The sequence below is a fragment of the Vanellus vanellus genome (assembly GCF_965231255.1).
Source record: "Vanellus vanellus genome assembly, chromosome: 1".
NCBI lineage: Eukaryota > Metazoa > Chordata > Aves > Charadriiformes > Charadriidae > Vanellus > Vanellus vanellus.
The window spans coordinates 88,443,296-88,469,337 of NC_138905.1; the positions used below are offsets into that span (position 1 = coordinate 88,443,296).

At 44.0% G+C, this 26,042-nt stretch overlaps 1 protein-coding gene across 1 annotated transcript; it reads left to right on the forward strand.

Moving 5' to 3' along the window:
- Positions 1-5,918: 5,918 nt before the first annotated feature.
- On the forward strand, positions 5,919-22,110 carry ING4 (inhibitor of growth family member 4). The gene is made up of 8 exons (XM_082482170.1): positions 5,919-5,964; positions 18,934-19,005; positions 19,191-19,357; positions 19,552-19,666; positions 19,982-20,090; positions 20,416-20,563; positions 20,966-21,027; positions 21,257-22,110. Exons 1-8 carry the CDS (start codon positions 5,928-5,930, stop codon positions 21,294-21,296), a joined length of 750 nt encoding a protein of 249 aa, XP_082338296.1. The 5' UTR covers positions 5,919-5,927; the 3' UTR covers positions 21,297-22,110.
- The last annotated feature ends 3,932 nt before the right edge of the window (positions 22,111-26,042 follow it).

The following is a 26,042-nucleotide window of genomic DNA, read 5'->3' on the forward strand; positions in this document are numbered from 1 at the left end:
CAAAAATCCCTTTCCTATGACCAGTAGTTTTGCTAGCGATAAGCTTTCCTTAACATTTCTCTCTATTTTATAATGTCTAATTTATGTTGGTTGCTGTCTGGCCTTCCCTTTTTCCGTGTGTTATGTTTCAGGTTGGGTTGTTTTTTTTAAAATTGTTTCTTCTTGCTCACAGACTTTCTCATTGAAACCAGGATGAGCTTTTACCAAAAGCTTTCCTCTTTCTTGACTGTGGAATTAGGGCTTTTTTGGCCACATAATAAATTTTTCTTACAGAAGAGTTTCATTCACATTTTTCTGCCTTATTTCTTTTTTCTCATGGACAACTCAGTTTATAGTTTTGCTCACCTTGGAAATTAGCCACTGCTTGTGGCTCTCTTCTGCATGTCCATATTCCATATGAACAGAACAAAATAGGCAGTTTCACTCAAGTTACTATCTTGTCTTGTATGCATCGCCTTGAAGTCTGAAAAATTGGACTTCTTTCGCATGTAGTGTCTTGTATTAAGAAAGCTACAGTTTTAAAACTTGGAAAGATGTTTTGCCAACTGGTTGAATTCCCTGAGGAATGGCTCACAAGTTAAAGTTCCTTGCAGTGGTTTTTCATTTTATATGTTAAAGGTGCTTGAAATCGCCTCTCCCGGTCCCTGGTTTGATGTGTTGTTTTCTAATGTCCTCTATCCTTCCCCTTCTTGGAATCTGCTACCTAGCACGGGGATCCATATGTATTCAAGACTGTACAATTCCTGTGTTACCGATTATTTCAAATGTATTATTGCTTGTGTTTGTGCAGTTTGCTGCTGCTCCTATAGCTTTTACTGTTGCCCAGGAAGAAACTAATGACATTTCACTAAGGGACTTTCCCATCAAGTTTCAGAAATGCCACTTTATTCCAGGACTCCTTTTTTTTCTCATCAGTGAGAATTTCTTACTTCTTTGTTTACCCAGAGTCCTGTTGCTGGTGTAGAAATAATTGAAGATATCTTACTGTCATTAGCTTTGTCACTTCTTTGAGTTTGGATTAGGTCTTCCTCTTTGGATTCCCAAAGCTGTTTAACATATTCAAAGTGCTTCAGATGGTTTAAAAAGTGTAGTTGCTACCTGTGAGATGCAAAATGTAACATCCGTACAAAATTCTTCCCTGTTGAGATGAAGCCTCAGGTTCCACAGTCTGCAGCTTTTCAGCTTTGTGCACCCAAGCAAGCAACGGTTCAATTATTTAACTCCCACTCACGAGGGTGGAAGATTCTCTAACAAGATCCCATGGTCCTTCCTCTTCAGCTCCCTCGGTTCTTTGACCATGCATTTTCTTTGTGATGCCAATCCGTTTGTTTCTGTATGTCTGTACCCAAGAAGACTTGACAATGACTCTGGAGTTCTGTATTAGGTTGCGTCTTGTATCTTTGCTGGAAGGCAGTAGCACTTTTTCTTCTTGTCCTTTACTGAATCGGTTGTCAGTTCTTAGCTGGATTTTGCAAATTATCATTGCTTTAAAAGGAAACATCATGTAGGCTGGAAATCATTTAGAAAAGTCACCCACAAACAGTAACTGAATCTCAGCCATGACTAATGATAGTATTGCTGGTCTATAATTCAGTTAAATCTTCAAGAAAGATTTAAGACTTTCATAATTTAAAGCCTATGGTTAATCAACCATGGCCCTTATTAGAGGTTTTTGTTGGTTATCACTGCCATTAAAACTGCCATTCTATTTTACTATTTTTATTTTTTTAAAAAATCCATAGGGTCTTATTATGCCTGAGTTCAGTACATTAAAGTCTTCTGCTATAAGAAGTCTTTTTTCATTTGTAATGAATTACAGACCACGGTCAAGTCACTGTATTCATCTTTCCAAACAGCTAAATTAAATTGAGCTGGTTTAGGTGTCTCACAATAAGGCTTGGCTCCATCGTGTAGTACTTATCTTTTGCTTTTCTTTATCCTTTATGAATGACCAAGCTGTGTAGTGTTCAGTTATAAGTCTTGCTACATTAGGTCCAGATAGATAATCACGAGCCACCAAACACACATTGCGATAAAAGGATATGTAGTTCTTTTAATGAGATCTTTTTCTTGAAATTAAAACAAATAGCATTACGTTTCTTTTCTTTGCTGAGTGCAACCCATATCAATTACACTGTGATTTTGCCAAATCAGTGTTAGGTTAACTAGCTTACAGCAACCTGGATGATCCCATGTACTTTTCAAATACTTTTTAAGTAAAAGTATTTGCTAGTCTTCTGGAACACATTCAGAGCTCCAAAGTTGTTTGGAAAAGAAAGCCCATTGCTTCCATCTGCTTGCCAGATAATTCTTTTAAAATTATTGATTGTCGGTTTCTAGCTATGCAACTTCTAGGATGTATTATTTAATGGGTAGAACTAAACATCTTCCTAAATCTCATTGGCAATAGGTAATATTTCATTACTTCACAGATTTGTCTACATCATCCAACTTTCTTCCTAATATAGAATATAATTATGAGATTCTGCCTGTCTTCTATATTTTTATTGATTATTTTATCATCTTTATATCAACTAAAGGATATATATCATGTTTAGGGTTTTCTTCTAATATTTTGCAGGTAATGTACCTGAAAGCTGCCCAAGTTTACTAGTGCAGTTTCAGAACATAGAATGAAATTGCTCTGTACACTTCCTTAACTACAAGATAGGTACCTGTTCAATCATCATTTCAGGTACAAAAGATTAAATTTGTGTGCATGGTTTCTTGTTTCTGTATAGTAGAACACCAAAGTACTAGAGAGATGTAGTAACTTGGTCCAACAAACATTTCGATTTCATGTAGTGTCTGTGTAATTAATGGAAAAAAAAAAACTGCAAGAAAAGAAATCATGACACCAAAGAACTAGAGTCTATGCCTAGTTTTGCTACTGAATTAGGATATGTTTTTGGAATGCGGACACAGCTACAATCTGGGGCTTTTGGCATCCTCTTTCATTCGTAAAGCTGATGAACCACCTTGGGAGCAAGTGCTGTGGACCAGTTGTTTGATGTTTGTGAGAATGAAGCGTGAGTACATCTAGACTTTCCTGAAGAGAAGGAAATGCAGAGCAGGGACCTCTGAACTAAGAATGTTAAAGAGCGCGAAGAGCTGAATGTGTACCTCTACAGCAAAAAGGGAACCAAACAAGACTCCAAGGCTGTAGGCCTCCTGCTGGGGTATGCATCAGGATCCCTCTCAAGCACTGGCCTTCGCCTTGTGGTCCTTGGACAACATTTAAGAGGTCTGTAAGGTAACTGAAAAGCCGGAGGCTTAAATTTGGTATGCAGATGTTTATACATTTCCAAGGGAAAATACACAAGCATCTGTAGATCAATAAAGGTTGAGAACCACTACTCTAGACTAGTTCAGCAGGCTGTTGAGCTTCCCTCTGTGAGATGGGCAGTATGCCCACTCATCAGTCAGGTCCTTCAGCTGACTAGGAGGTATTTACCGGTTTAACAACAGGATGTAATTGAAGTAGCGAACTGCGGGGTGGTGGGGTGGTGTGTGATAACCATTGGGCTTAGCATATGTGGCTTTGTTGCTACAATAGTTACCTGAGTATCAATATATGAGGCTGGGTGGGGGTAGACATAAATAGTCATGTACCTCTAGAGCATATTCCAGTTGGGGAAGCATCTTCCTGTAAAATTGTCTGCGCCCATGCTAGGACTTTCACTTGTAGAAGTGTTTACTCTACAAAAATACTACACCTCTCACCAAGTAACTACCGTGGTAACACTCCATCTGTGGGTGAGGATGCGTCTGGAACCCTGAGCGATGCAGTTCTCCATGAACCTTGGTGCCTCGGCTTTCTAAAGAAAGCAAAATAGAGAGACAGCAAACCTCTAGATTCAGAGCTCAGGAACTAGTTTTTGCTGGATTGGAAGACTTCCTACTGCCGTGAGACCACACAGGTATACAAAACTGCCTCTCCGCTTTGTTTTCCAACTTCACAGTGGACGTTTTGTACACTTTACTAAGGTTTACCATTTCGATTTTAGGCAAGCGTCTCCTCTTTTCCCTGTCTTTTGTATCAGCAGTGGTAACAAGCCCAGAGGGAGCTTGTCTTTCCATTTCAGTGGTCCAGCATTTTGACATCTCCCTAGCCTTGGCTTGGAGGATAAGGTTGGATTCCCAGGTGGTCTCTTAACCAAATTGACAATGTCTAAGAATACCTGTTTCTTAACATCAGCTCCATTCAGCCTGGTAGCTCCAAGCAGGATGCGTGTGGGGGATTCTGGTTTAGTACTGTGACAGAGTATAGGGAGCAGATTTATTGTTTTTATGTAACAGCCACATTCTCCTTAATTAAGAGTGTAAGCAATTTATACAATAATTTTGAAGTCCTTTAAAAACAAAGTGAGGCTTAACAATAACATTCAGCTAACTGAAAACAGCTGCTTCACACGGGAACTGAAAAGATTAAGAAATGTGTTTTGAATAATCAAAAGTATGTCAAAAATAACTTAAATGACTATAGGAATAGGACTGGAAAACACTGCATCTTCAGAACACAATGGATCTCTCAATTAACCAAAAAGAGTAACAGCAAGATGGTCGATAGTTCAAACAGCTGCAATTCATTTTTATAACAGCCCCTCAGTCTTCATTGGAGGCTGCTGGAAGACTTAATCCCGGTATATCTGTACAAGTAAAGGCAAAGTGCCTTAGAAGATCTTTGGGAGGAAAGAGAAGAAACAAGTCTGGTGACTTCTCCTCATGGCCAGAGTCTAGCAGCAAGCACTCTTGAGCAATGACCACCATTACACAGTCTATCAGGAAAAAAACATAACTATGCAGGTCAGTGGGCAGGAGAAAGACAGATGAAATGTAACATTTGCCAAACCAACCCAGTGCCCCTAAACAGTACAGGATGCTAAATTAACACTGGCCTCTTTAAACAACAATCCTGACTATTACAGATAAGATCTTAAGGCTCAAAAGAAGTGAGATAATTTGTCTCAGTTCCTTCACCCTCTTGACTTAGCAGAAATACTATGCCATGTCATGTGCAACCACTAGCGAAGGACCATGTGGGGAAGGGTTCCCAAACTCCGTAGCAAGAGGATCTCTAACCTAGAAGCAACTTGTGGTGTATGGTCAAGAAAGCGGGTCTGGCCAGATGGAGAAAAAACAGCATGCTCACACGTTTAACTTCATTTCATTGCTTTTTTAGTTTGTTAGGTATGTTAAGTTCATACCACGATCATTTTACAGCAAAGACAGTCTCTGTTTATAATACAGCAGCAGCTACTTGTTGCTGGGGAATCATATGATGAATACAAAGATAAAGTGCTGTAACAAACACCCAGTTACCCAGCCAGGTTGCTGTTTGAAGCCAGGAGAGCCCTTCATCACCTCCCGAACACGAAGCCCAGTTCTTTTGGCGCAGGAATGAAGGCGGTGGGCATTTACCCTCCCACCGCTCAGTGCAGTCGGATCAAGGCAGCCCCGGGCCTGCTCGCCCTGCGGCGGGGCCCGCCGCCGCTTCCTCCTCCTCCTCCTCCTCCTCCTCCTCCTCCTCCTCCTCACAACCAGCACCCGAGGGGCCCGGGTTGATCCCGCAGGGGACTCTCCCTCCCTCCCGCCCGCCCGCCCGCCCGCCCGCCCTCAGCCCCGGCGGGGCCCTGGGGCCGGTACTGCTATGGGACGGCCGGCGGAGCCCTGGGGCGGCGGGCGGGCAGGAGGCAACCGGCCGGGTGAAGAAGAGGCCGCGACCGCCGTCCTTCACCGCCTCCGGGGACGGGGTCAGCCCCTCAGAGCCCAAAATGGCGGCGGGAGCGAAGCGGAAGCGCCCGGGAAGGCGGGCGGAAGCGGCTTCCGCAGCCGGGAAGAGCTGCTTCCGGGTGGGGGTGTGGAGGGGCCGGCGGGGCGCCGGCGTCCGGCTGCCGGCGGAAGCGCCCGTGTGTGCGGGGCCCAAGATGGCGGCGGGGATGTACCTGGAGCACTACCTGGACAGTAAGGGCCGCCGGGGGCGGGGCCGAGGGCCGCGGCTGGGGCCGCCCCAGCGGGGGCCTGCGCGGACACGGACGGAGCGCGGCTCGGGGCGGGGCCCCGCGGGGGCCGAGCTCTGCCCGGGGGCTCACCGGTCCCTGGGGCGCCCGCGGCCTGCCCGGAGCCTCTCGGGCGGCAGCCTTGCCTGGCTGTCCCCGGCCCGGTCGTGAGGGCCCCGCCGCCGCCACCCGGTCCCGCGGCAGTGCGATGGGGCCCTGTAGAGGCGTCTCGGTGCCTCTTGGAAACGGCGGCAGCGGCTCCGGTGGCCCACCCGGAGCGCCGGTACGGGGCGCCCCCCCATCCCATCCCCGCCCCGCCCCGCCCCGCCGCGGGGCAGGGCCGGGCCGGGCTGGGCCGGGGCTCCGGCGGGAGGTGGGCCCCACTGCGGTCCGTGGGCGCTGCACCGGCGGCGAGCGCTGGGTTTGAGCCCGGAGGAAGGAGCCCGGTGCTGCTTCGGCCGCCTCTCGGGAGAGGCAGGTTGGCTGTCGGTGGCTTTCCCGGGATAACCTGCAGGGCGGGTGACACAAAGCCGAAGTTTTCTATCTGTAGGGAGGTAGTTTTTGGGCAGCTTCTGTTGCTGTCGCTGTAAAAGCGTGGTCCTGTTTCGCTGGTCAAAGAAGCACTTTGTAAATAGTTGGTGGCATTATCGGAGTCCTCATATAATACCATCCTGCTTTAAGGTGCTTACAACATTGTCAAACTTTGCCCTTTGGAGACAAGACTTTCAACACGTGTTTTACCCCTGTGTTCTTAAAATGGTCAAGTATGCTAATCAGAGTGGTGGGTTTTGAAGGAATGTACTAATGAGTTAAGATTTAGTAACCCGTTCATGGATGGATGGTCGTTCCATGTTTTCTTTCTGATCTAGTGTCAACATGAGAAATGAGGGGGCACGGCAGTGGGGTGGGTGTTCTGGTAATGTGTCTTTTACTTCACTATATCTGGCCAAGTTAAGTCTCTTGCTGTCTGTTTGTATGTGCTTGGAAACATTGGAATTTTTTTCCCCAGAAGTTTTGCTACACCAAGTTTCCTCTAGCACGGAGCTGATAATACGTTGATATGGAGAAAAAGGGTCTGCAGTGCTCCTTTTGTTATTAGGCCTTCTGAATTAAATTAAGAAAGTTCAAGAACTGTAATAAATTTCAATGAAAGCTGAAAGGAAGTTGGAAGTGGACAGACAAGGATCTAGGAGCTGTGAGGAAAGAGGATGCAAAAGTCAGGAAGAAGAGTTGGATGAGGAGGCAGACTGTTTGAGAGGAGCAAGGAATGCTGAGCAAAGATGGATGTTGTTCTGCTTTTCTCGTTCTGTTGTGGAAAACTGCGGTTGACTGAGGTTCCTCAGCAAAGCTGGCCAGGAGTTGGGAGGACAGAGCCTAGGCAAGAAGAGAAAGAAGTAGATGGACAAGCAGTAAGTGCCTGGGGAGGATGCAGGGTTTTCCTACTGGGAGAGCACAAGTGTATTTTGAGTAAGAGCTGCAGCATGACGATAAAGCAGTGAAAGAGTGGGATTTGCGGATGATAGGCAGAGATCAGAAAGATGCAGCACTGAGTGTGGAGAGGTATGGTAGATACCAAGTCGGAGAGAAAGGAAGCTGTTGGGTGAGCTTGGTCGCTAGACAGTGCTCCCACCAAAGCCAAATGCATCTGGATCTCATTGTCACTATCAGCTAAAATCAATGAACCCCCTGGAAACTCCTCTATTCCCTGATAGTACAAGCATGCAGAGAAAATTACAAACTCTTATTTCCTCTCTCAGCTGAGGTACGCGGTCCTGCAATGGAATTGGACATTCTTGTTCTGTTGAAGGTGGATATTAATATGGTGGTGCAGACTGTAATTTTCAGGGTTTCTTGTTTTTGTTTTTGTTTTTTTTTTTTTTTTAAAAAAATAATCTGCACAATCTAAAAGTACTAAAAAAATCTGGCTACAGAAATGTTAGGAAGAACAAAGCAATCTTCACTGCAATGTTTTAGCCATTTTTGCATACTCTAGAGCTCTAAAGGCCTTTTACAATTTTGTCTGGTGTCCTTTATAGTATATGCAACATTACTTCCCTTTGTTAGCTAATTGTGAGACAGCTGCTGTGCTTAATCTAGAGTTTCTTTCAGAAAAGCCCATCACGTGAATTGTAATACTTGCAGTCAAAGAGCATCTATCTCAGTCTTCAGAAAGTTAGTTTGCTGATAGGCTTTCCTGTCATGGTTTTGTGACTTTTGTCTGTAGTTAATTTTCATGTTTCCAATATTTAGTCATTGCACCTTTTACCTGCCATGTTGAAGTGTCCCCTTATTAAAAGTTTCTTCCCTATGTAGATTGTAATTGACTAAATCTTAACCTTCTTTCTGGTAACTTAGCAAAAAAAAAAAAAAATATGCCTGTAATAGCATATATTTCAGTTTTGAAATTAGCCATCTTGTTCTTCTCCAAGCCTGCTCTAATCTTTTGACATCCTACTTGAACTTCTGACTCTCTAAAAACACATACAGTCCTTTAGTACCCAGTCTTCATGGTACTAACTAAAGAAGTCGGGTTATCGTTTTTCTGTTGGGTATGCCCTTATCCCTGTTTGCCATTGCGTTTCAGCTGGGAGATTATATTCAGGTAATTATCTACCATGATATTGACATGATACAATCTTTCTGTTTCTTAGAAATATGGTCCAGCATCCTTTATCCATCACTTACATTGCTCATTCCTAAATGTATTACCCTCTGTAAGACTTGGTGGAAAGTATCTGTTTGCAGTCAGGATGTTTCCTACTGTCCCACCAATCTTCCTTCCGTTCTCGTTCTACCAGTCTGTGTCTCACTTCCAAATGACTAACTTTTCTTTTATTGGGTCAAGAACTGCTTCATGTGTGATTTGTATGAGTGGTGCAGCCACTGCTGATAGTTCTCTATAACCCATTCTAAAGCATTATGTAGCTATTTAAAGTATTTATAAGATATCTTATGTTTGGGTTTTTTTTTTTTTTTGTATTCTAGCTTGTTATGCAAGATACTTTCTGACACTAGATCAAGTATTTGATGCAAATTGTAGTTTAATTACTACAAAAAAATATTTTCACTGATGAAATGCATATTCTTACCCAAAAAAGGTCCAGTCAGGCAAGTTTGTTTTAACACTAAATCTATTTTTTCACTCTAATTTAATTTTGGGGGGATAATCTTGGATCAGCTATTCCATTTCTTTTCATGCCTGCCTGACAGCATTCAGTTCCCCCTTGCTCCTTTCCCTCCCTTTTTTTTTACACATTATTTCAGTATTCTAAAATCATTCAGTTTGGTTTTAAAGTAGTTCACTAATGTTCCAAAATTTCCTGAAAAATGATACAAATAAATAGTCCAGAATCTTTGGTCAGCTCTTTTAAAAATGTCTAATATTTACATTTACTTCTTGGAATGGAAATACTTCAGTGTTACAGTGCTACAGCAGACACAGTTTTCAGTTGATTTTTTTTTTCCCCTCCCACAGAGGTTCTCTTTCATATGGTTTACTGGCTGGGTCTGCTCAGGGAATGAATGAGGAGTGTGTGATGAAAGAGAGCAGTTGTTTGTAGGACCTCTTCAAATCCTGGAAGAAAGGAAGGTGTTTAATGAATTAAGTGAAGATTGGAGGAAGAAAAAAGGTGGTCTCATGTTTGAGGCAATTGAATGGCACTCTCACAAAGTGAGTTTGATGTTTGTGTTTATTTTGGGGGTTCACGCTTTTCACAGATTCTCCTTGCATAGATTGCGCTTCTCTCAAATTATGAGTGAAAATTTGTAGTCGGAGGAGCAAATGTGCAGAATGCTCATAGCTGCAACTGAAGTCTGTTTTGAACAGATAATTCTGAAGAGTCAGGCTGTGTAGCATTTTTAGACATTTCAAGAGGTGGTTTTGTAATTAGCTGGCCTTCTAGGCTTTAATCTCGTTGCCTCAGTAAATCTCTTGACCTTCATTTCATTGGTAAGGGAAGTGGGCTACTCCACAGCAGCATTGTGAAAAAGCGTTCTAATGTCACAGTAATGAACACCTTGAAAAGGCAATTTTCAAATTGAGGTTTGGGTCATGTATGTGTGACTCGGAGGGAGTATAAGTTTCATTTTTTTCTCTTTGTATGTAAGCAAAGAGAATAAAATAAAACCTTGAATCACTGCTAAGTCACTGGGAATGAGAAACACCTTGTATGAAAACCTCATGTGGTTAGGTAATGAGAAACTATATGTTAAAGTGCATGAGTGGTCTGACAAAGCTGTGCATACAGCCTCAGTTGTTTCAATCTGCAAATTTTTAGTCCTCTACTTAGGACATCTAACGTTCTTTTCCAGAAGACTTTTGTGGAATAGCCAAGTTAACAACAGTTCTTTTAGTAATAAGGTGTCTGGCGGTTTCTTAGGTCTGGTATTTCAGTAGCTTTCAAGTCCTTGCTGTAACTTGAAACTGGGTTTAGACATAGGATAAGACATGCCCTTGTCTTTGCTCTAAGCTGTTAATTGCAAAGCATGCCTATCTGAAATGCGTTATGTTTCTAGCAGCTGTTTTTGCAGTGGAAAAATATGCACATTCCTTTTCTGCTGAACATCCTGACAGAGGAACTCCTTATCTTTTTTGCTCTGATCACCTTCTTTCCTTCATCCTACTGAAGCTGCTCCTTCAATGACTATACTGAGCCAAAAGATTCAGGGAAGGGGAAGCAGAGGAATGTTTCTTGTTCCAGTTCCCTTCTTCCTGAGTGTTTTTTCTTTGAGCGTGGGTCTTTCCTCAGTTCTCTTCAGTGGCTGAAGTAAAGCATGAAAAGATTTCCATTTCTTCAAATATTATCTTCCTTCTGGTCTCTAAACCATTTTGTGCCTGCTTCTGAGGGGAGAAAGCAAGATAGTGAAGTGCTTTCCCTCGTGCCAAGAAAGCAATGTAACTTTAGTAGCAGAGAAACCATGGGTGCAAAGGAGTTAGAGATGTAGAAAGGAATGAAGGAAGAATTAGAAGGAAGGAAATGTAGTGTTTTGTGATGAGAGGATTGAATCTGCGTGACGACTCATTAGAGGAGTTTATGCTTGCTCAAACTTGAGTTATTGTGCTTGGATCAGTATTTGCTCTCGTACTGGGTTAGAAATACTGTAGGCTTTGAGGGGGAGAAAGGAAGGGTGACTAATACAGATTTTCCAGAAGATGAGATGCAAACACTGAATTTTCTTCATGTTTGGAATTCTCGAGAGGATTGCAGAGCTTCTTTATACTAGGCATCCTTGAAGTATGTACATTTAGAAAACAGTCCCAAATAGTTTTCTACAAGTCTTTGTTTATATGTAAATGTGCCATGTATAGGGATTATCTTTATAGTAGAAGGAACTGCTGTGCAACCAGATGTATTTTCTACCATCAGTGCGTCCCTGTTTACTAAGTAAGTATACTTGGTGACAACACACAAATTTATCTTTTTTGGCAACAGAACCCAAGGCATGTACTTCTCTTAGCTGTCTGGTGCCTGAATTTATTATGAAATGACCTCTCTGCTCTACCGCTGAGGATACGTCTGCCCAGTTGCTTAGATAGCTGAGGTGAATGGGAGGGTCGTGTTTGTAGGTGTGCTTTCTGAAGCAATCAAACAGCACCTTCCCTGCTGGTTACAGCTGTCACTGTACACCACATATGTACCTGCCTGGACTGATGAGGCTGTTGCTTTATTTGCTTTACTGAATGGGGAGCGCATGTGGTTCCAGTTGGGAAGCGTGTGCCAGACTGGAAGGAAGTTTAAATTTCCATATGGTTGAACTGGTCTGTTACTGAATAAATGTCAGTGTAAAATGTTGGTCAGGAATGGTAACAAAGAAATTAAAAAAATTTCCATCTTCCCCCACCCCAAACCTTTGAGGAACTAGATTTTGCCAACATATGGTCTAAATTAGATCTAAACACTTGGGAGAGTCATCAACAGAGGGCTAGTAACCTTGGTGACCTTGAGAGGTAGAAGGATGTCGCTGGCCTGTCTACTCAGATGGCTGCTTGGTATTCATTCCATTGTCTTGGAGGCCACCACTCAGGATGTGTTCCAGGAGCAGACACTAGAACATATCTGCCTCAGTGAAGAGGATGATGGAGACAGCAGGCTTAGATGAGGAGTCCTTAGCTGGTAAGTTAACTCGGTACTGCGTATTCATTTTCTTTTGGGTTTTCCCCCTTTTTTATACTGATTAGGGAGCATGAAGTTTCCTTTGATCCTTGTATTTGCATGTGTCAATAGGCACGTAGAGTTGCACCAGTTCAGGGCTTGTCAATACTAGAAAACTTACACCAGCATAAGCACAGAGCAACAGAAGCAGCATACACCCTTTTGAAAGTCATTGTCTTCCTCCTACAACTGACACGGGAGTGTCCTTTCATTCCTTGATAACATTAGCTAACCCAGTAAAATAGGATTATTCTTTCAGAATAGCTACGTCTGTCTGGACAGCTTTGTCAAATGAGGGTATGATGTGTATTGTCATCTTAATACTCTTAGAGGACATGGGTGTGATGTCAGAACTTGCTGTAGGGTAGCCCTTGATCCCTTCCCAGTCCTGGCTGCGTTCCACATTCCCCAGCAGTTCTTTTCTCTCTCACTTTACCTACTGTCATTACTCTTATCCCCTCCCCAGTGTAGCATGTAGCCATACCCTCCTGTTCGTACCTCTGAAGTTTCTCGCATCGTACTTCAGATATGGAAACCTCTTAATAAACTGTCTCTATATTCAGCATCGTTTTAGTGCAGTGAAAGATGCCTTTCACCTAACTGAGACTTTGGATTAGTTGCATCTGTGATGCAGCACACATGATCTATGGAAAATTACAAAAGATCACACACAGGGGAGAGGATTTGGTGATTCATAGGCATCATTTGTTTCTGTGTGAAAGCTACTGGCACAGCCCACACTAAGCTAATACATTTATTATTGTTAATGACCAATTTATTTAGAATTGATTTTGCTGTTGACTGGTATTTTTATCAGAGCTGACACAAGATGGCTTTACGAGACAAAGCATACTGCATTTTCTCTCCGTTTCTTCACTTACCCAACAGCAAATCTGATGTGACCGTTTTGGCAAACAGCCCTGTGATCTCTTTGATGGTAGTCCCTGCCCTTGGAGATCTGTGACAGGCTGGAAATGCCTGGATTGGTGAAAGTCGGATTTGACATGTCGGTCTTCCAAGTCCTCCAAGCTTCTGAATCAAGGTTGATCTTTAACATAGCAATAAAGATCCCTTTTCTGAGACTTAACAACATTCCCTACTATCTTAGCTGTGGATGCTGTAGTTGTGAACTAATGTAATGAGAAAAAGACAAAAAGAGTCTTCCCTCCCCAAGAAAAAGGTTCACTCTTTGGGGGAGTACTAGGTTTCTGTGGCTGTTAACATTGACTGCTGTTGCTGATGGATACCTGCTGCTTTGGACAGTGCCTGAAGTAGACACACCTGCGTGGACTAGTGTGCAGTGCTCTGGCCCAGAGCTTGGATCATATGACGTGCCCACCAAATTCCCGGGTGTCCGTGGGCAAGTCAGTCTACTGTGCACCCGAGTACTCCATTTGTAAAGATGTAGGTAGTACTATTCCTTACAGAAGTGTTGCAAGGATAATGTTAACAGTTTAGGCTGTGTATATTGCAATAGGGCTGAGCCATATATGAATAGACAGAAAGATATGGTTTATGTTCATGCTCCAATTTCAATGAATTATGTAGTAACAATTTGCTTAGAACACAGGACAGAGAAGAAGCAGCACTTTAAAAGGGCTATACCCTCTAAAGGAAGGATACAGGGATATACAAGACATCCTTCCCCCTAATGAGGAAGCAAGGAAGCTCCTGAAGATTGCTGTAAGCCAGTTGTCCTGCAGTATCCTTCAAACACTACAAAATCATGGAATCATGGAGTTTCAGAGTTGGAAGGAACCTCTAGAGATCATCTAGTCCAACTCCCCTGCTAAGGCAGGATTGCCTAGAGCACATTACTCAGGACTGCATCCAGGCGGGTCTTGACAATCTCCAGAGAAGGGCACTCCACAACCTCCCTGGGCAGCCTGTGCCAGTGCTCTGTCACCCTCACTGTAAAGAAGTTTTTCCGTGTATTTGAAGGGAACTTCCTATGTTCTAACTTGCGCCCATTGCCCCTCGTCCTGTCACTGGGAACCATTGAAAAGAGCCTGGTTCCATCCTCCTTCAACCCACCCTTTAGATACTTGTAAGTATTAATAAGGTCTCCCCTCAGCCTTCTCTTCTCCAGGCTAAAGAGTCCCAGCTCTTTCAGCCTTTCCTCGTAAGGGAGATTCTCCAATGCCTTAATCATCTTAGTTGCCCTTCGCTGGACTCGCTCCAGCAGTTCCCTGTCCCTCTTGAACTGGGGAGCCTAAAACTGGACACAGTATTCCAGTTGTGGCCTCACCAGTGCAGAGTAGAGGGCAAGAATGACCTCCTTCAACCTACTGGCCAAAATGATGAGAATCACAGAGTACCAAAAAGTGCTATGTTCTTCCCCTGCAAGATCCCAACCGATTTCCTGTCTCAAGGGGCAAAGAACTTACTCTCTCGTTATGGCAATCCCTGGCACAAGCAGGACTGTTTTAATTGCCTTCAGTGGTGTGGTGTTTAAAGTGTTTGCTGAAATCTGTACTATTCAATAAAGCGACTGTGGTTATGTTTCAAAATGTATTTTCACATTTTTTAATAAATTTAAGCATGCCTCTGAACATGGTAGGTGAACAGATGTCTTGGGAAAGGCACCATGTATTTGCATAGTGCTTGGTGTGATGGCTCTCCTTTTAGGAATTTGGACACTGCCACAGTACAAACCCGTTGTTTGGCACAGTTAAAAGACGTGCTGTGGGAGAACGAGGCATAGTGAAAGTTATCAGGATGGCGTAGGCTTGCTCTGTGTGTGTATATGTCAGAGTTAACATCTCAGTTCAGTGGCTGAATATCAGTTGCCTACACTTGACACCCCCTATGTGTTTCTAAAAAGAAATAAATAAAATAATAATTGGAAGGGAAGAAGAGTGGTGATGGATTCTGACTTTTGGAGAGTGGGAGTGCATGGTTCTTACAGGACAAGACAGCGTGGTTATGGAAGCCTGCAGGAGAATGAATGAGGGAAGGAATGACAAAGAGCAGAATAAAAAAGATGAAAGAAAAATGGGGGTAGTGGAGGGATAAGAATTGAGAAAGGAAAGACGAGCTAAGTAGAGGGACTTTTAACTTATGATAAGAAATGAAAACAAGAAGAGGAAGGGGTGGGAAAAACTAAGTGAGAGACCTGTGTTGATGGTGTACAGGGTAATTGTACTGCAACAGGAACGAGTGGGGCTGCATGTGGCTCTGTGTGAATCTGTGCAGATAGGGACACAGCTGCATTAATGCCAGCCCACGCTTTGGGCCAAGCTGCTGGCCTTGCTAGCACTTTCTTTGCTGTACATCTTCATCATCCTCCTCTTCCTCTCTTGCTGCTATGCCATTTGTGTTGAAAGAGGCCCTCTATTTTTCTGCCGGATTGTTGCCTATCTGGGACAGAGCAACTGCCCTTCACTGCCCTCTTTAGTGATCAAGGATGCCTCTAGGCTGTGTTTTCTGTACTATGATCCATTTCAGAATCAGAATTATTTGGGTATTTTACAATATATAGTATTTAGTCGTAAAAATTTAGGTGTATCTTACAATAAAAAGGAAGAGCAAATGAATTGTAAAAAAAGGAGAAATTCTGGAGGAAACAAGTTTACATACATAACACAAATATTTTTAGGTAGTCTGAGGGAAAGTGTGTTCTGTTAGTAGGAGTGAAGAAATGGAAACTTAAATCTCAGACTTGTTTTTATGGAACTGTTAGGGTGATGTCTGATAGCCAGCACAGCACAGACCAAGCATTTTCAGTGAGTGTCATGACCACTGAGATAAAGTCTGTGATGAAGAGCATTGTTTTTTTTAAGGGTACGCAAGAGCTTTTGAGTTAAGCTGCAAACAGTAGAAAACTTCCCTGTAGTTGGTTTAAACTATATACCATACAAATAATTTGTTGCTCAGTTAGAACTTGCTTAGCTGTAGCTTCATCTTGTTATGCTTTTTGTTCTTGCCAAATTATCATCTCTGGATGATAATTTGGAGTGGTGTATGCAGCTTCTTTCCACTTCCAGTTGAATAGATAAAGCATCTTTATAACAGTTCTGATTATAAAGTCACTGTACTGTCAATTGTTTTGTTTTCTCCCAGTTTATTGGCGGAGCAATTACGGAACATTGGTCTAATAACAGATTTGCAGAGTGAAAGATTTTGCTGGGGTTTTAGGAAATTATTTTAGCAGGGAAGTAATTGAGATGACAGGGGTTTGTCTCCTCAGTCCCTGTGGAAACCTGCCCATCTAATGAGCCTCCGGAAGATCCTTGCTCGTAAGTGCTTGACTGGTAGATGATCTGCCGATGGTGTCTGAGCTGAATGTATGGTAGCCCAGAGCCAGAGACGGATAACACCCATCTCAGCAGTGCCGAGAGCTGCTGGGAGCAGAGAGCTCTGCATGCACGGAGGCAGGTAACGAGGCAGGGGGGCCACTGGCCTGGCTGCGGGGCCAGCAGTGAGGGCAGGAGGCTCTGGGAAGAGAGAGTCTCTGAAGGATAGATGGCACGGGCTGAAAAGACAAGGCCAGGCACGTCGAGACAAAGGGAAGACAGAGGCTTTCCAGACAAGGGCATGCACTGGCGTTAGTGGTGGTGGTGGATTTTTATAGTAACGGCTGGAAAAACTAGAGCACGGTCCCTTTCAGGTTCTGTAGTAGAAGCAACCTCCTGCCTGAGTTCCTCCTGCTGCGAGAACATTGCTGTGAAACGTGGCCGTGACCTCGTGTGGGGTTGTTCTGCCTGGAGAATAGCATCCTACTGGTTTTTGTGCTAGCTCAGGTGCTCTCTCTGTCTAAAGGTTTCTAGCCCTGCTGAGGGAAAACTAACTGTGCCCAATGACATGTTTGCTTTTACTGACTTTCCTTTTTAGAAGAGAAAAAGAAATTACATTATTTTTTTTTTTAAAACGACAAAGTCAAGAATTTAGAAGTCGTGATCTTCCAGGATTAATAAACTCGGTGTAAATTTGACATATTGTGTGCAGTGCAAGAACATACTGTTTTCCTCTAGAGGATACCTGTCTTGTCTTCTGCAGGGAGTGCTTTGCAGAGCAATGAAAAGTAGCATGCTGCAGTGTGACCCATATTTCATTTGCTGTACAAATTGAAAGGTTTGGAGTTGACAAGGCTGGGGATGGCAGGAAGGAAAAAGGCATAGTCTTGAGATTCCCAAGCTGGATTTTATCCCTGCCATAACTTCGCTTTGTAAGCAATGATAATTTTCAGCATTGTGTCCTCATTGTCTTCTGAGATGCATTTTTGAGCCGTAGGGATGTAATCTGGTAGTCAGCTGCTTGAACCTTGTGCAAAGTCTGTCATGCTAGACAAACATGGAAGTATCCAATTTAGGAATGTGCAGACAGCCTTAATTTTCCTGCTTACTAATTTTTTGAGAATTTGATTTTGCACTGTTAGCTGTCCTTGAATGCAGGGAGGCGATGTGTATGTGCTGTGCGATTATGTATCTGGGTACTTAAGGACATCTACTATCTGAGCATTTCTCAGATATTTAAAATAGAAATGGCAACAGGAATCTATTGAAGCAATAGCTTCATTAGTTATAAGCATTCTGTATGTAACTTTCTATATTCTGTTTATGAGAAAAAATAAGTTAAAGGAGCGGTTTCTGAGCACAGTGAGGCCCACAGTTCTTATAGGAATTAATTTCATGGCCCCTGTGTACCTGTCTTTTGCATACAGACCTTCCCTGCCGGCTGATTGCTTTTCAGGGAAACGTCTCTGCCGTAGAAACATGTGGCAGTAAAAATAGAGACTGGTGCTGGGACTGATGTATTAGACAGTTTTGATGATGGGTAGACACCCCTTTCTTTACGCTATCTCTGTGCTAGAGAGTGGGTTCAGGAAGCAGGCATGATTATGTTTTGTTTCTGAAGAGCTTTTCCCCCCACTTTTTTTTTTTTTTTCTTTAAAACCTGCAAGAGAGATTTCTCTTTTTTTTTGTTATTAGGTATAAAGGTGACAACAATCAAGCTTGGACTTCAAGTTAATGCAGTGACACTAGATCTCAGTTTGATTAGACAGGCATGGAAAAATGAGAAATTTTTTTACCAGCTTTGTCAGTTGAGCATCTGGTGATGCCTAGGGGGTGAGTAGCATAGTGCATTGAAAATTAATTGACTATCAACTTCACATTGCTCATTCAGAGCCCTACATACATTTATTATTCACAATGTATAGCATCATTTCAGGTGTTGGACAGACCACACTAAGATTATAGTGCAGAAGACAGAACAAGGAACATGTGACAGGGGGTTAAGACTGCTGTTCACTGCTCCCCGTCCTGTCTGAGACTTGCTCTTTGGCTTTGCACAAAGTGTCTCCTGTCCCCTATATGTAAAATTGATACACTAAAACAGACTCACTTTTTAGTGAATTAGCATATGATCAACTTTAATTTTGGCACCCTTGTATAGAAATAGCTAAATGACATTATTTACCAGCTGTTGTACTATTCTTTTCATTACTGAATGGAGTTCTTGGATGGATATGTTGTATTATAATGACTGACTTCATTACAAATTTTGGGTTTCTGCTTTCTTAATGTAGGCCTTTCTGCGTGGCAGCAATTTCCTGTTAACTAGCATGTTTTGTAGAACTATGCTTTTGCATTAAATATATCACGTTTCTATAGTCTGTCTCCTTTGGAGTTGACAACAAATGGAAGCACGCTAATGTGCACCAGGAAAAGGCCGTTGGGAATCGCTGGAGTGGTGTATGTGTTGTTATCAGTTAGCTTTATTCCTGTCTTGGCATTGCGGACAAGAACCTGACTTCTCCATGTATCCTCCTTTCCCTGCAGGTATTGAGAACCTGCCATTTGAATTGCAGAGAAATTTCCAGCTCATGCGAGATCTGGATCAGAGGACGGAAGGTAAGGATTAGAGATGATTTCGTTGACGAGACAGGAAGTATGCAGCTTTCTTTCCCTTGCCTTTATCACGGGGATCTCAGGGCAGGGGAGGAATCCCACAGCTGCTCTGATCCTTCAGTCTCTCTTAATGAAGGGCACTGTAGAGTGTGTGTGTATTTATGTATTTAACGGTAAACTTGTTTCAGACCTCAAGTCAGAGATCGATAAGCTGGCCACGGAGTATATCAGCAATGCACGGACTTTGTCTTCGGAGGAAAAACTGGGGCTGCTAAAGCAAATCCAGGAGGCCTATGGGAAATGCAAGGAGTTTGGGGACGACAAGGTTCAGCTGGCTATGCAGACCTATGAGATGGTATGAAGGGAAGTGTCTAGTGCTTATCATACGGAAGGCTGTACTAAAGCCCCCAAGCAGGGAAGGCCCTGATCTCTCTTTTTAGGCCCTAACCACTTGTGCTTCTCAGCTCTTAGTGCAAGCCCCATGCCCTCTCCTCTCTGTCGTCCTGGGCTCTGTTCTGTGGTAACTCCTGGTCACTGTCATCTTTGCAGGTTGATAAGCACATCCGGCGGCTGGACACAGACCTCGCTCGCTTTGAAGCAGACCTGAAGGAGAAGCAGATAGAGTCGAGTGACTATGACAGTTCTTCCAGCAAGGGCAAGAAGAGTGAGTACCACCACTGGGCTGCAGATTGATACAGGAGGCAGCCAAGTGACTATGGAAGTGGTGGGGATGAAGGCAGGCACTGGAGTGGTACAGATCAAAGACTGTTACGCTGGAATCTGAAGGACAGGTAAAAAGATGGTGACCTGGGCTCTTCTTGTGTGAGCATATTCAAGGCCGCTAGATAAAATTAAGATGGGGGTGCATGGCCCAAAGCCAATATGCACTCCAAAGTATTTTAGTGCTGGAGAGGTTATTACTGTCAGGTGTCTATTTTGATGGGGTGGCAGATGCAACACCTTTTTCTCTTCTTGCCAGAGGGCCGAGCCCAAAAAGAGAAGAAAGCTGCCCGTGCTCGCTCTAAAGGGAAGAACTCTGATGAGGAGGCGCCAAAAACTGCCCAAAAGAAACTGAAGCTTGTCCGCACGTAAGTGTTTAAAAGATACGTGTGAATGAGGAGCCGCACTAAAAATCAGACCAAGGGAGGCCTAGCCAGACTTCCCTGTGAAGGATCTCATGCTCACTCGGACCAGATGGCGTGTCCCCTGTCCCTCTTTGGGAAGCAAGAGACCTTTTAATTTTTTCAGGGGAGTGTAGCATGATGGTGAAAGTGGGTCACTTCAGTGGAGGTTGGTGTACGTGCTTAAAAAAAGAGAAATGGCTGTGTCTGGCAAACAAGGGCATTGTCTTGGGAGACGTGAGGGGACTCCAAGCCAGTTATTTTGTTGACCTACTTTATTCCTGTCCTGCAGTAGCACAGAGTATGGGATGCCTTCAGTCACCTTTGGAAATGTGCACCCTTCGGATGTATTGGATATGCCCGTGGACCCCAATGAGCCTACTTACTGCCTCTGTCACCAGGTCTCCTACGGGGAGATGATTGGCTGCGACAACCCAGATGTAAGAGAAGTAGACAGAAGTGGGGGAGAAGGGAGTGGGGAGAGTCTTGCACGGAAAGTCTTGTCCTGCTTGGGTGGGACCTGATACAGCAAGCAGTGACAAGAAGAGGGCTTACCTCAGATAGTTTGGAAGAGCAGAGGGGTGGCTTGCTAGGGTCTGTTAAGTACATCTGTCTTTGGGGTTTTCCTTAAAATGACAGGTTGTTTTCTTGCCCCCACAGTTAGCAAAGGAGAAGGAGAGTTCTCCTCACTGACAATGTATAGGTTGGGTGTGAGTCTTCACTCCCTGATTGCTGCTAGGGATTTAGGAGTTTGCGATCAAATGTTGGGAAGCTTCGGTAGCCCAGAAGCAATGATTTCAAAAGAAAACTGCTTTTTAACTGACTGGTCTCCATCCCAACAGTGTTCCATTGAATGGTTTCATTTTGCCTGTGTGGGTCTGACAACAAAACCAAGAGGAAAATGGTGAGTGAACAAGCAACCTGGAGGGCTCATTGTTTTTTGGAAGGGGGAGGTCCTGGGTGACAGAAGGCAGAGTGCTGTATATACACGCTTAGAAGACGTCTTCTCTTAAAGGAAAATTGGGATGAAAGCTTTGTCTGGGACCTTAGAAAAGGTACTTTGGGACTGTATGTTTGATTTTCATACCATGCCATAAACGCTGTCTTTTTTTTTTTACTTCCCTTTCTACCAGGTTCTGCCCTCGCTGTTCCCAGGAGAGGAAGAAGAAGTAAAATCCCATGAGCCCTCAGTACTGCTGCAGGAGCTCTCTTCCCCCTGCCAGGTCCTCGTCCCAGCTCCCCCAGCCCTTGGGGCCTTGGCTGGGGGGAGTCTTGCCCTGTTTGTGGTTTGGGCCATCCCTGGAATGGTGTGTACCGTCACGGCGGTTTCTGTGTGTTCTGTATCCCTGGTTGCTTCCGAATCCCTAAGAGAGGCCCTCTCTGTGTACTATTCCAAACAGGTCTCTGAACCTCAAAGGGAATGAATGAGGGCACCAGGGTAGCCACCAGATTCCCAGGGATTCAGGTAGCCCCTGATTTTCCTTGGCTTTCCTTCAGCCTCCTCAGAGTTCATTGCCTACTCTCTGCTTAGAGAACAAGGCTATGGGATGGGGGAAGGAAAGGAGGTAAGTCTTCAGCATTTTAGGTCTTTGATTTTCCTGGATCTTTTTCAGGAGAGAGGGAGTAACCAGACCACTTCTTAATCTAGTGGGCTGCTTGAGAGACTGAAAACCTAATGTACTCCCTGTCTTTAACCATTCCACTACTGGCATTGAGCAGCCTCTTTTGTTGGGGAGAGGAGGAGGGAGTGTTTAGAGCTAGCGTTGTCTCTCTTATTCCTGGGGTAAACCTGCTGGTCTGGGAAGCACGTTGCATGAAGGAGGAAGAATTTCTGACCACATGGGGAGAAATGGCTTGGTCTAGCCTGTCTTCCAGCTCCAAAATTCTGCCTTCCTTTTGTGCAATGGTGCTTCTCCATTATGTTGATGATGGGAAGTTTGGGGATTCAGATCCCACTTGTATAATATGGAATTAAATAAAGCTCATGGAAACAAATACTGTTTGCCTTGTTGTCACCTCCAAAGTAAACTGCAGCAAATGGTCTCTTTCTCAGCTCTACTATTATCCTGAATGAAGAATGTGGTACAGCTTTTTCATGTAACAGTCCTGAACAGTGTTAATGAGTGACATTCTGCTTAAGTCAGGCTTGAAAAATGTACTTAAAATACTTGCAAAAGGTCACTAAGCTTTCTAGTCAGTCATGCCCTCACAAGGCGGTGGACATTTATTCACATTTTTGTTGGATCATTTACTTCATCAGTTGTCCTCTCCTAAATGAGGAGAGGTGGAGGTTGTAGAAGACCAACCCTCACTGTGTCTGTTGAGCAGCGCAGCTGAGAAAATAAGCCATCCGGACAAACCACATGCATCCAAGAATGTGGATAGGTTTTCCAGATAGTGTGATAACTTGCTCCCTGGTGGGTCACATTCACCTTGGATCACCTTGTTGCCAGAACCTGCACCTGCTGTTGGTAAGATAATGTTAGGCTCCAAAACGGTGCCTGAAGACACATTTCTCTTTGTAGTGTCCGCAGGTAGCTGTGAGGAGATGGTGCATACTGAAGCTGCCCTTTATCTGTTCCATTGGCGTGGCCTGGAGATTGATGGGCTTGAGTCTCTTCCTGCTTGTTCTCTGCTATTTGGGAGGGCTTAAGCTTTTCACCTGAAAGATGAAATGTTTTCCTCGCAGATATAACTTGTATGAGGATCAGTGGAGCATTTTTGTTCTTGTAGTCATGAAACCAAAGAGATTCTAGGGGTTCATTATTAAAACCGTTCAGAGGACTGTGTAGGTGGAGAGCAATGCTACTCTTGCCTTGTAATTGTGCAGGGACCCTGTCAAAGGCATCAGCTCAGAAGCTGGTGTTAAGTCTTCTGTTCAAGTGAGTTGGCATTGAGTCAGTCTTTGCTTTTGCTTTGAGAAGCAGCGCTCGGGTTCCCCTTTTGCACAGAAAAAAAATAGAGGTACATTCTTATCCAGACTGTGGCTCATACGGTTTGTGGTACCACTGCCACAGTCTGGATCTCCATCCCCACATTGTCTTAAACCATTTTCCTGGGGCTTCCCTCCTTAAACAGAGAGGAGGTAAATCTTGGGAAGTGTCGGTTGTGTGTGTGGTACAGTCTTCGTAACAGGAGATACCGTGCCGTCATCCAGTATGTGAGAAGGCTGTGGGAGTAAAATGAATTTCTTCAGCTGAGGTTTATCCAGATATCAGCTGGGTGCTCAGCTAACAGAACAAAGGGAGGATGTGGTCTGAACTTGAAAACGGGCTTTGGGCAAGGTGCAAAGGTGACAAAGGATGCAAATGCTCCTCCCAGTGGTTTAGTTTTGATGGGATAGAACACTGGATTGTAATGGCCACCATTAGCAGCAAGCTTTCTAGGAACTGCGGGCTAGAGAGGTGTTTGAAGTGGTGGCCCTGTAATGAAGCTGCCGCTGATGATGAAGGGTAATAAGTGGTTTATAAGTGCGTGTGGTGTAATGTGAAAGCAGTGTGAGTGGGCAGGAGTGTGTTGCGCGCACAACCAGGAAACGATGGCCCGTTGTTTGGGTGCTGCTTACTGCACAGGAGTAACTGTTGAGGGTAGCTCTGGTTTAGGAACAGCCGAGGGAATACTTTGAAGAAGACTTACAGGAAGAGGGAATTCATAGAAAAATATGGATGAAAAGTGAGAATTTTTAAATGGCTTACAAGTATAAATGCAAATGAAAGGACATTAAAAACTAACCTTGGAAGAGAGGGAATAAGGGCAGTAACTGTGCAATATTTAATCCCCAAAGGGGGGAAATAATCAAATCAACAGAAGCTAGAAATTACAAAGTACAAAAATGAAGCCAGTGGGAACAAAGCCTGTAAGTGACAAGGCTAGAAACATAAGCAGCTTTTTTTAGAATGCCTTTTGTTTTTGATATAATTGAACATGGCACATGTCCATTACCAACTGCAGATAGCAGAATTGTTTGTAATGAGAGGAGAGGGAAGTGTTCTGTAAATATTTAGTCTGTGTTGGTGCTGGTGTCATATGGGGATGATGTACTTCCTAGGCAAACAGTAAGGAGGATTTTAAATAGCATCTATTGGGGCGAAGGCTTTTTTGATCAGCAGTCTTCAGTAAATGGTGTTTGTCGTCCTGTGAGAGCCACCCGAAGGCGTCTGTGGTCTGCTTCTCTCTGTCAGGCTCTGGGCTGCTGGAGAAAGCCTACAAGGCTGGAAAAGAGCCAGCTCTGTGCTGGTCCTTAAGGATGTCAAGAAGGCTGCCGTAGCAGTCCAGATGTGAAATACTGAAACAGCAGACGAGTAAATTGCTTCTCTTTAAAACAAGGAAGAAATCCAGGTCAACAAAATAAAATCAATTTGTCCGATTTGAGTAGCAAAAAAAGGTCAGTCAAAAATTACTTGATTTTTTTTTAAAGATCACCTCTATCACTGTAGTGGTAATAGGATCTGAAAAGTTTACTTCACCTAGACTTGAAGTGCCTAAAAAGGGAATACACTAAGTTAAAGTAATTGTGAACTCCTTTAAAGAACTGCCTAGCTTGCAGATTTCCTGGAACAGCTGTCAGTGCGACATAAACACTTTCTAAAATGGAGCTGGAGAAATTGCCCTTTTAGAGTGATTAGAAATAACCAAGTTGATGAGACAACTCAAGTCTGAGTTTCAGGAAGCTGGAGCAGTGCAGCACGACAAGAGGGAAGACTTTTGCCAGCCTCTTTAAGCCCATTTATCAATAATAATTGGTCGTGCACCCCAGTGACCAGTTTATCTTGCCCAGCTGTGATTGCCCCAGCTGTGGGCATCGTTCCTAGGTAGCCTGGCAAGGGTGGCTGATGAGGCTCTTCAGCACAGTATTCCCCTTTCCAGTGAGCAGGTGCGCTCAGCAAGGTCCTATCCCCGGGGCTCTGCTGCTGCCGTGTCGTCCGCTGCGGGATGTGCACAGAAGCTGTCCCGGCCACGACCGTCGCCTTCCACCAGTGGGACCACCTTCTTCATCTGTTACAAACACAGCAAGCGATCAAACTAGCCCCGTAGCTCAGCAACATTCAGCCTTTTGTTAAGCACTCTTAAGGTATTATTTACCTAACTATACCCTCGGAGCCACGCGGTGGGCAGTCTAGTACTGTCTGTTGAAAAAGTTGTGTAAGGCTTCTGTGCTTCAGCAGACTATTTTAAGGCTCAATTGCAGAGTGTGTTTCGGTGGTATTCGTTTAGATTATTGGGGATGAATTCTTGTGAGACGATTAATGCATAAAAATATATATAACTTAAAAACGCTGATTGGAAGGTACCCCTGGAGGGCATCTGGTCCAGCTTCCTCTTCAAAGCAGGGATGCTGCCGGTCCTAAATCAGGTCAGGTATGTGCTGGGTAGCAAGATGCTCTGCAGCAGAACAAGCTGGGATAAGAAGCAGCAGTTGCATGGCTCCAGGTGAAAAGTGATGTTGCTGAAGATCTGAAGGCCCAATTCAATTGCTGGCTGAATCAGTCCGGACATCTGAAGTCGGCAGTGGAGAAGAAAAACAATCCCAAGAGATAACTTGCTTATACTGGCTGAAAATAAGAGCAGGTCCTCCCAGGATGTTTTTCACTGCAGATAGGCAGATACACGTGGTTGGGAAGTGGTAGTTACAGGTGACAGCAGGATTGCTGCCCTCTGACATCTGCAGAGAAATGGGAGGCACCTCCTCCAAGTCCCAGAGCGGAGGGATTGGAAGAGTATCTAGTCATTCACTTGGCTAAGTGAAGCTTCAGCCAAAGCACAGCAGGATGTTGAGGTGACAGAGCCCAGAGTACAATGCAGCCACGGTGAACAGTCTTGTGCGAACTGGTAAGAGGAGCGCTGATGTTCCATTTCTCCTGGAGCAGGGCAAGGCACGCTGGGCGCTTACCACACGCCCGTTGGTAGATCGTTTAACGT

Bases quoted from the DNA above. Each gene is read 5' to 3' on its own strand.
- ING4 (XM_082482170.1), top strand. From the start codon at position 5,928: ATGGCGGCGGGGATGTACCTGGAGCACTACCTGGACA. The intron at 19,006-19,190 runs GTAAGGATTAGA...AACTTGTTTCAG, and splicing joins TCTGGATCAGAGGACGGAAG to ACCTCAAGTCAGAGATCGAT. The intron at 19,667-19,981 runs GTGAGTACCACC...TCTTCTTGCCAG, and splicing joins TTCCAGCAAGGGCAAGAAGA to AGGGCCGAGCCCAAAAAGAG.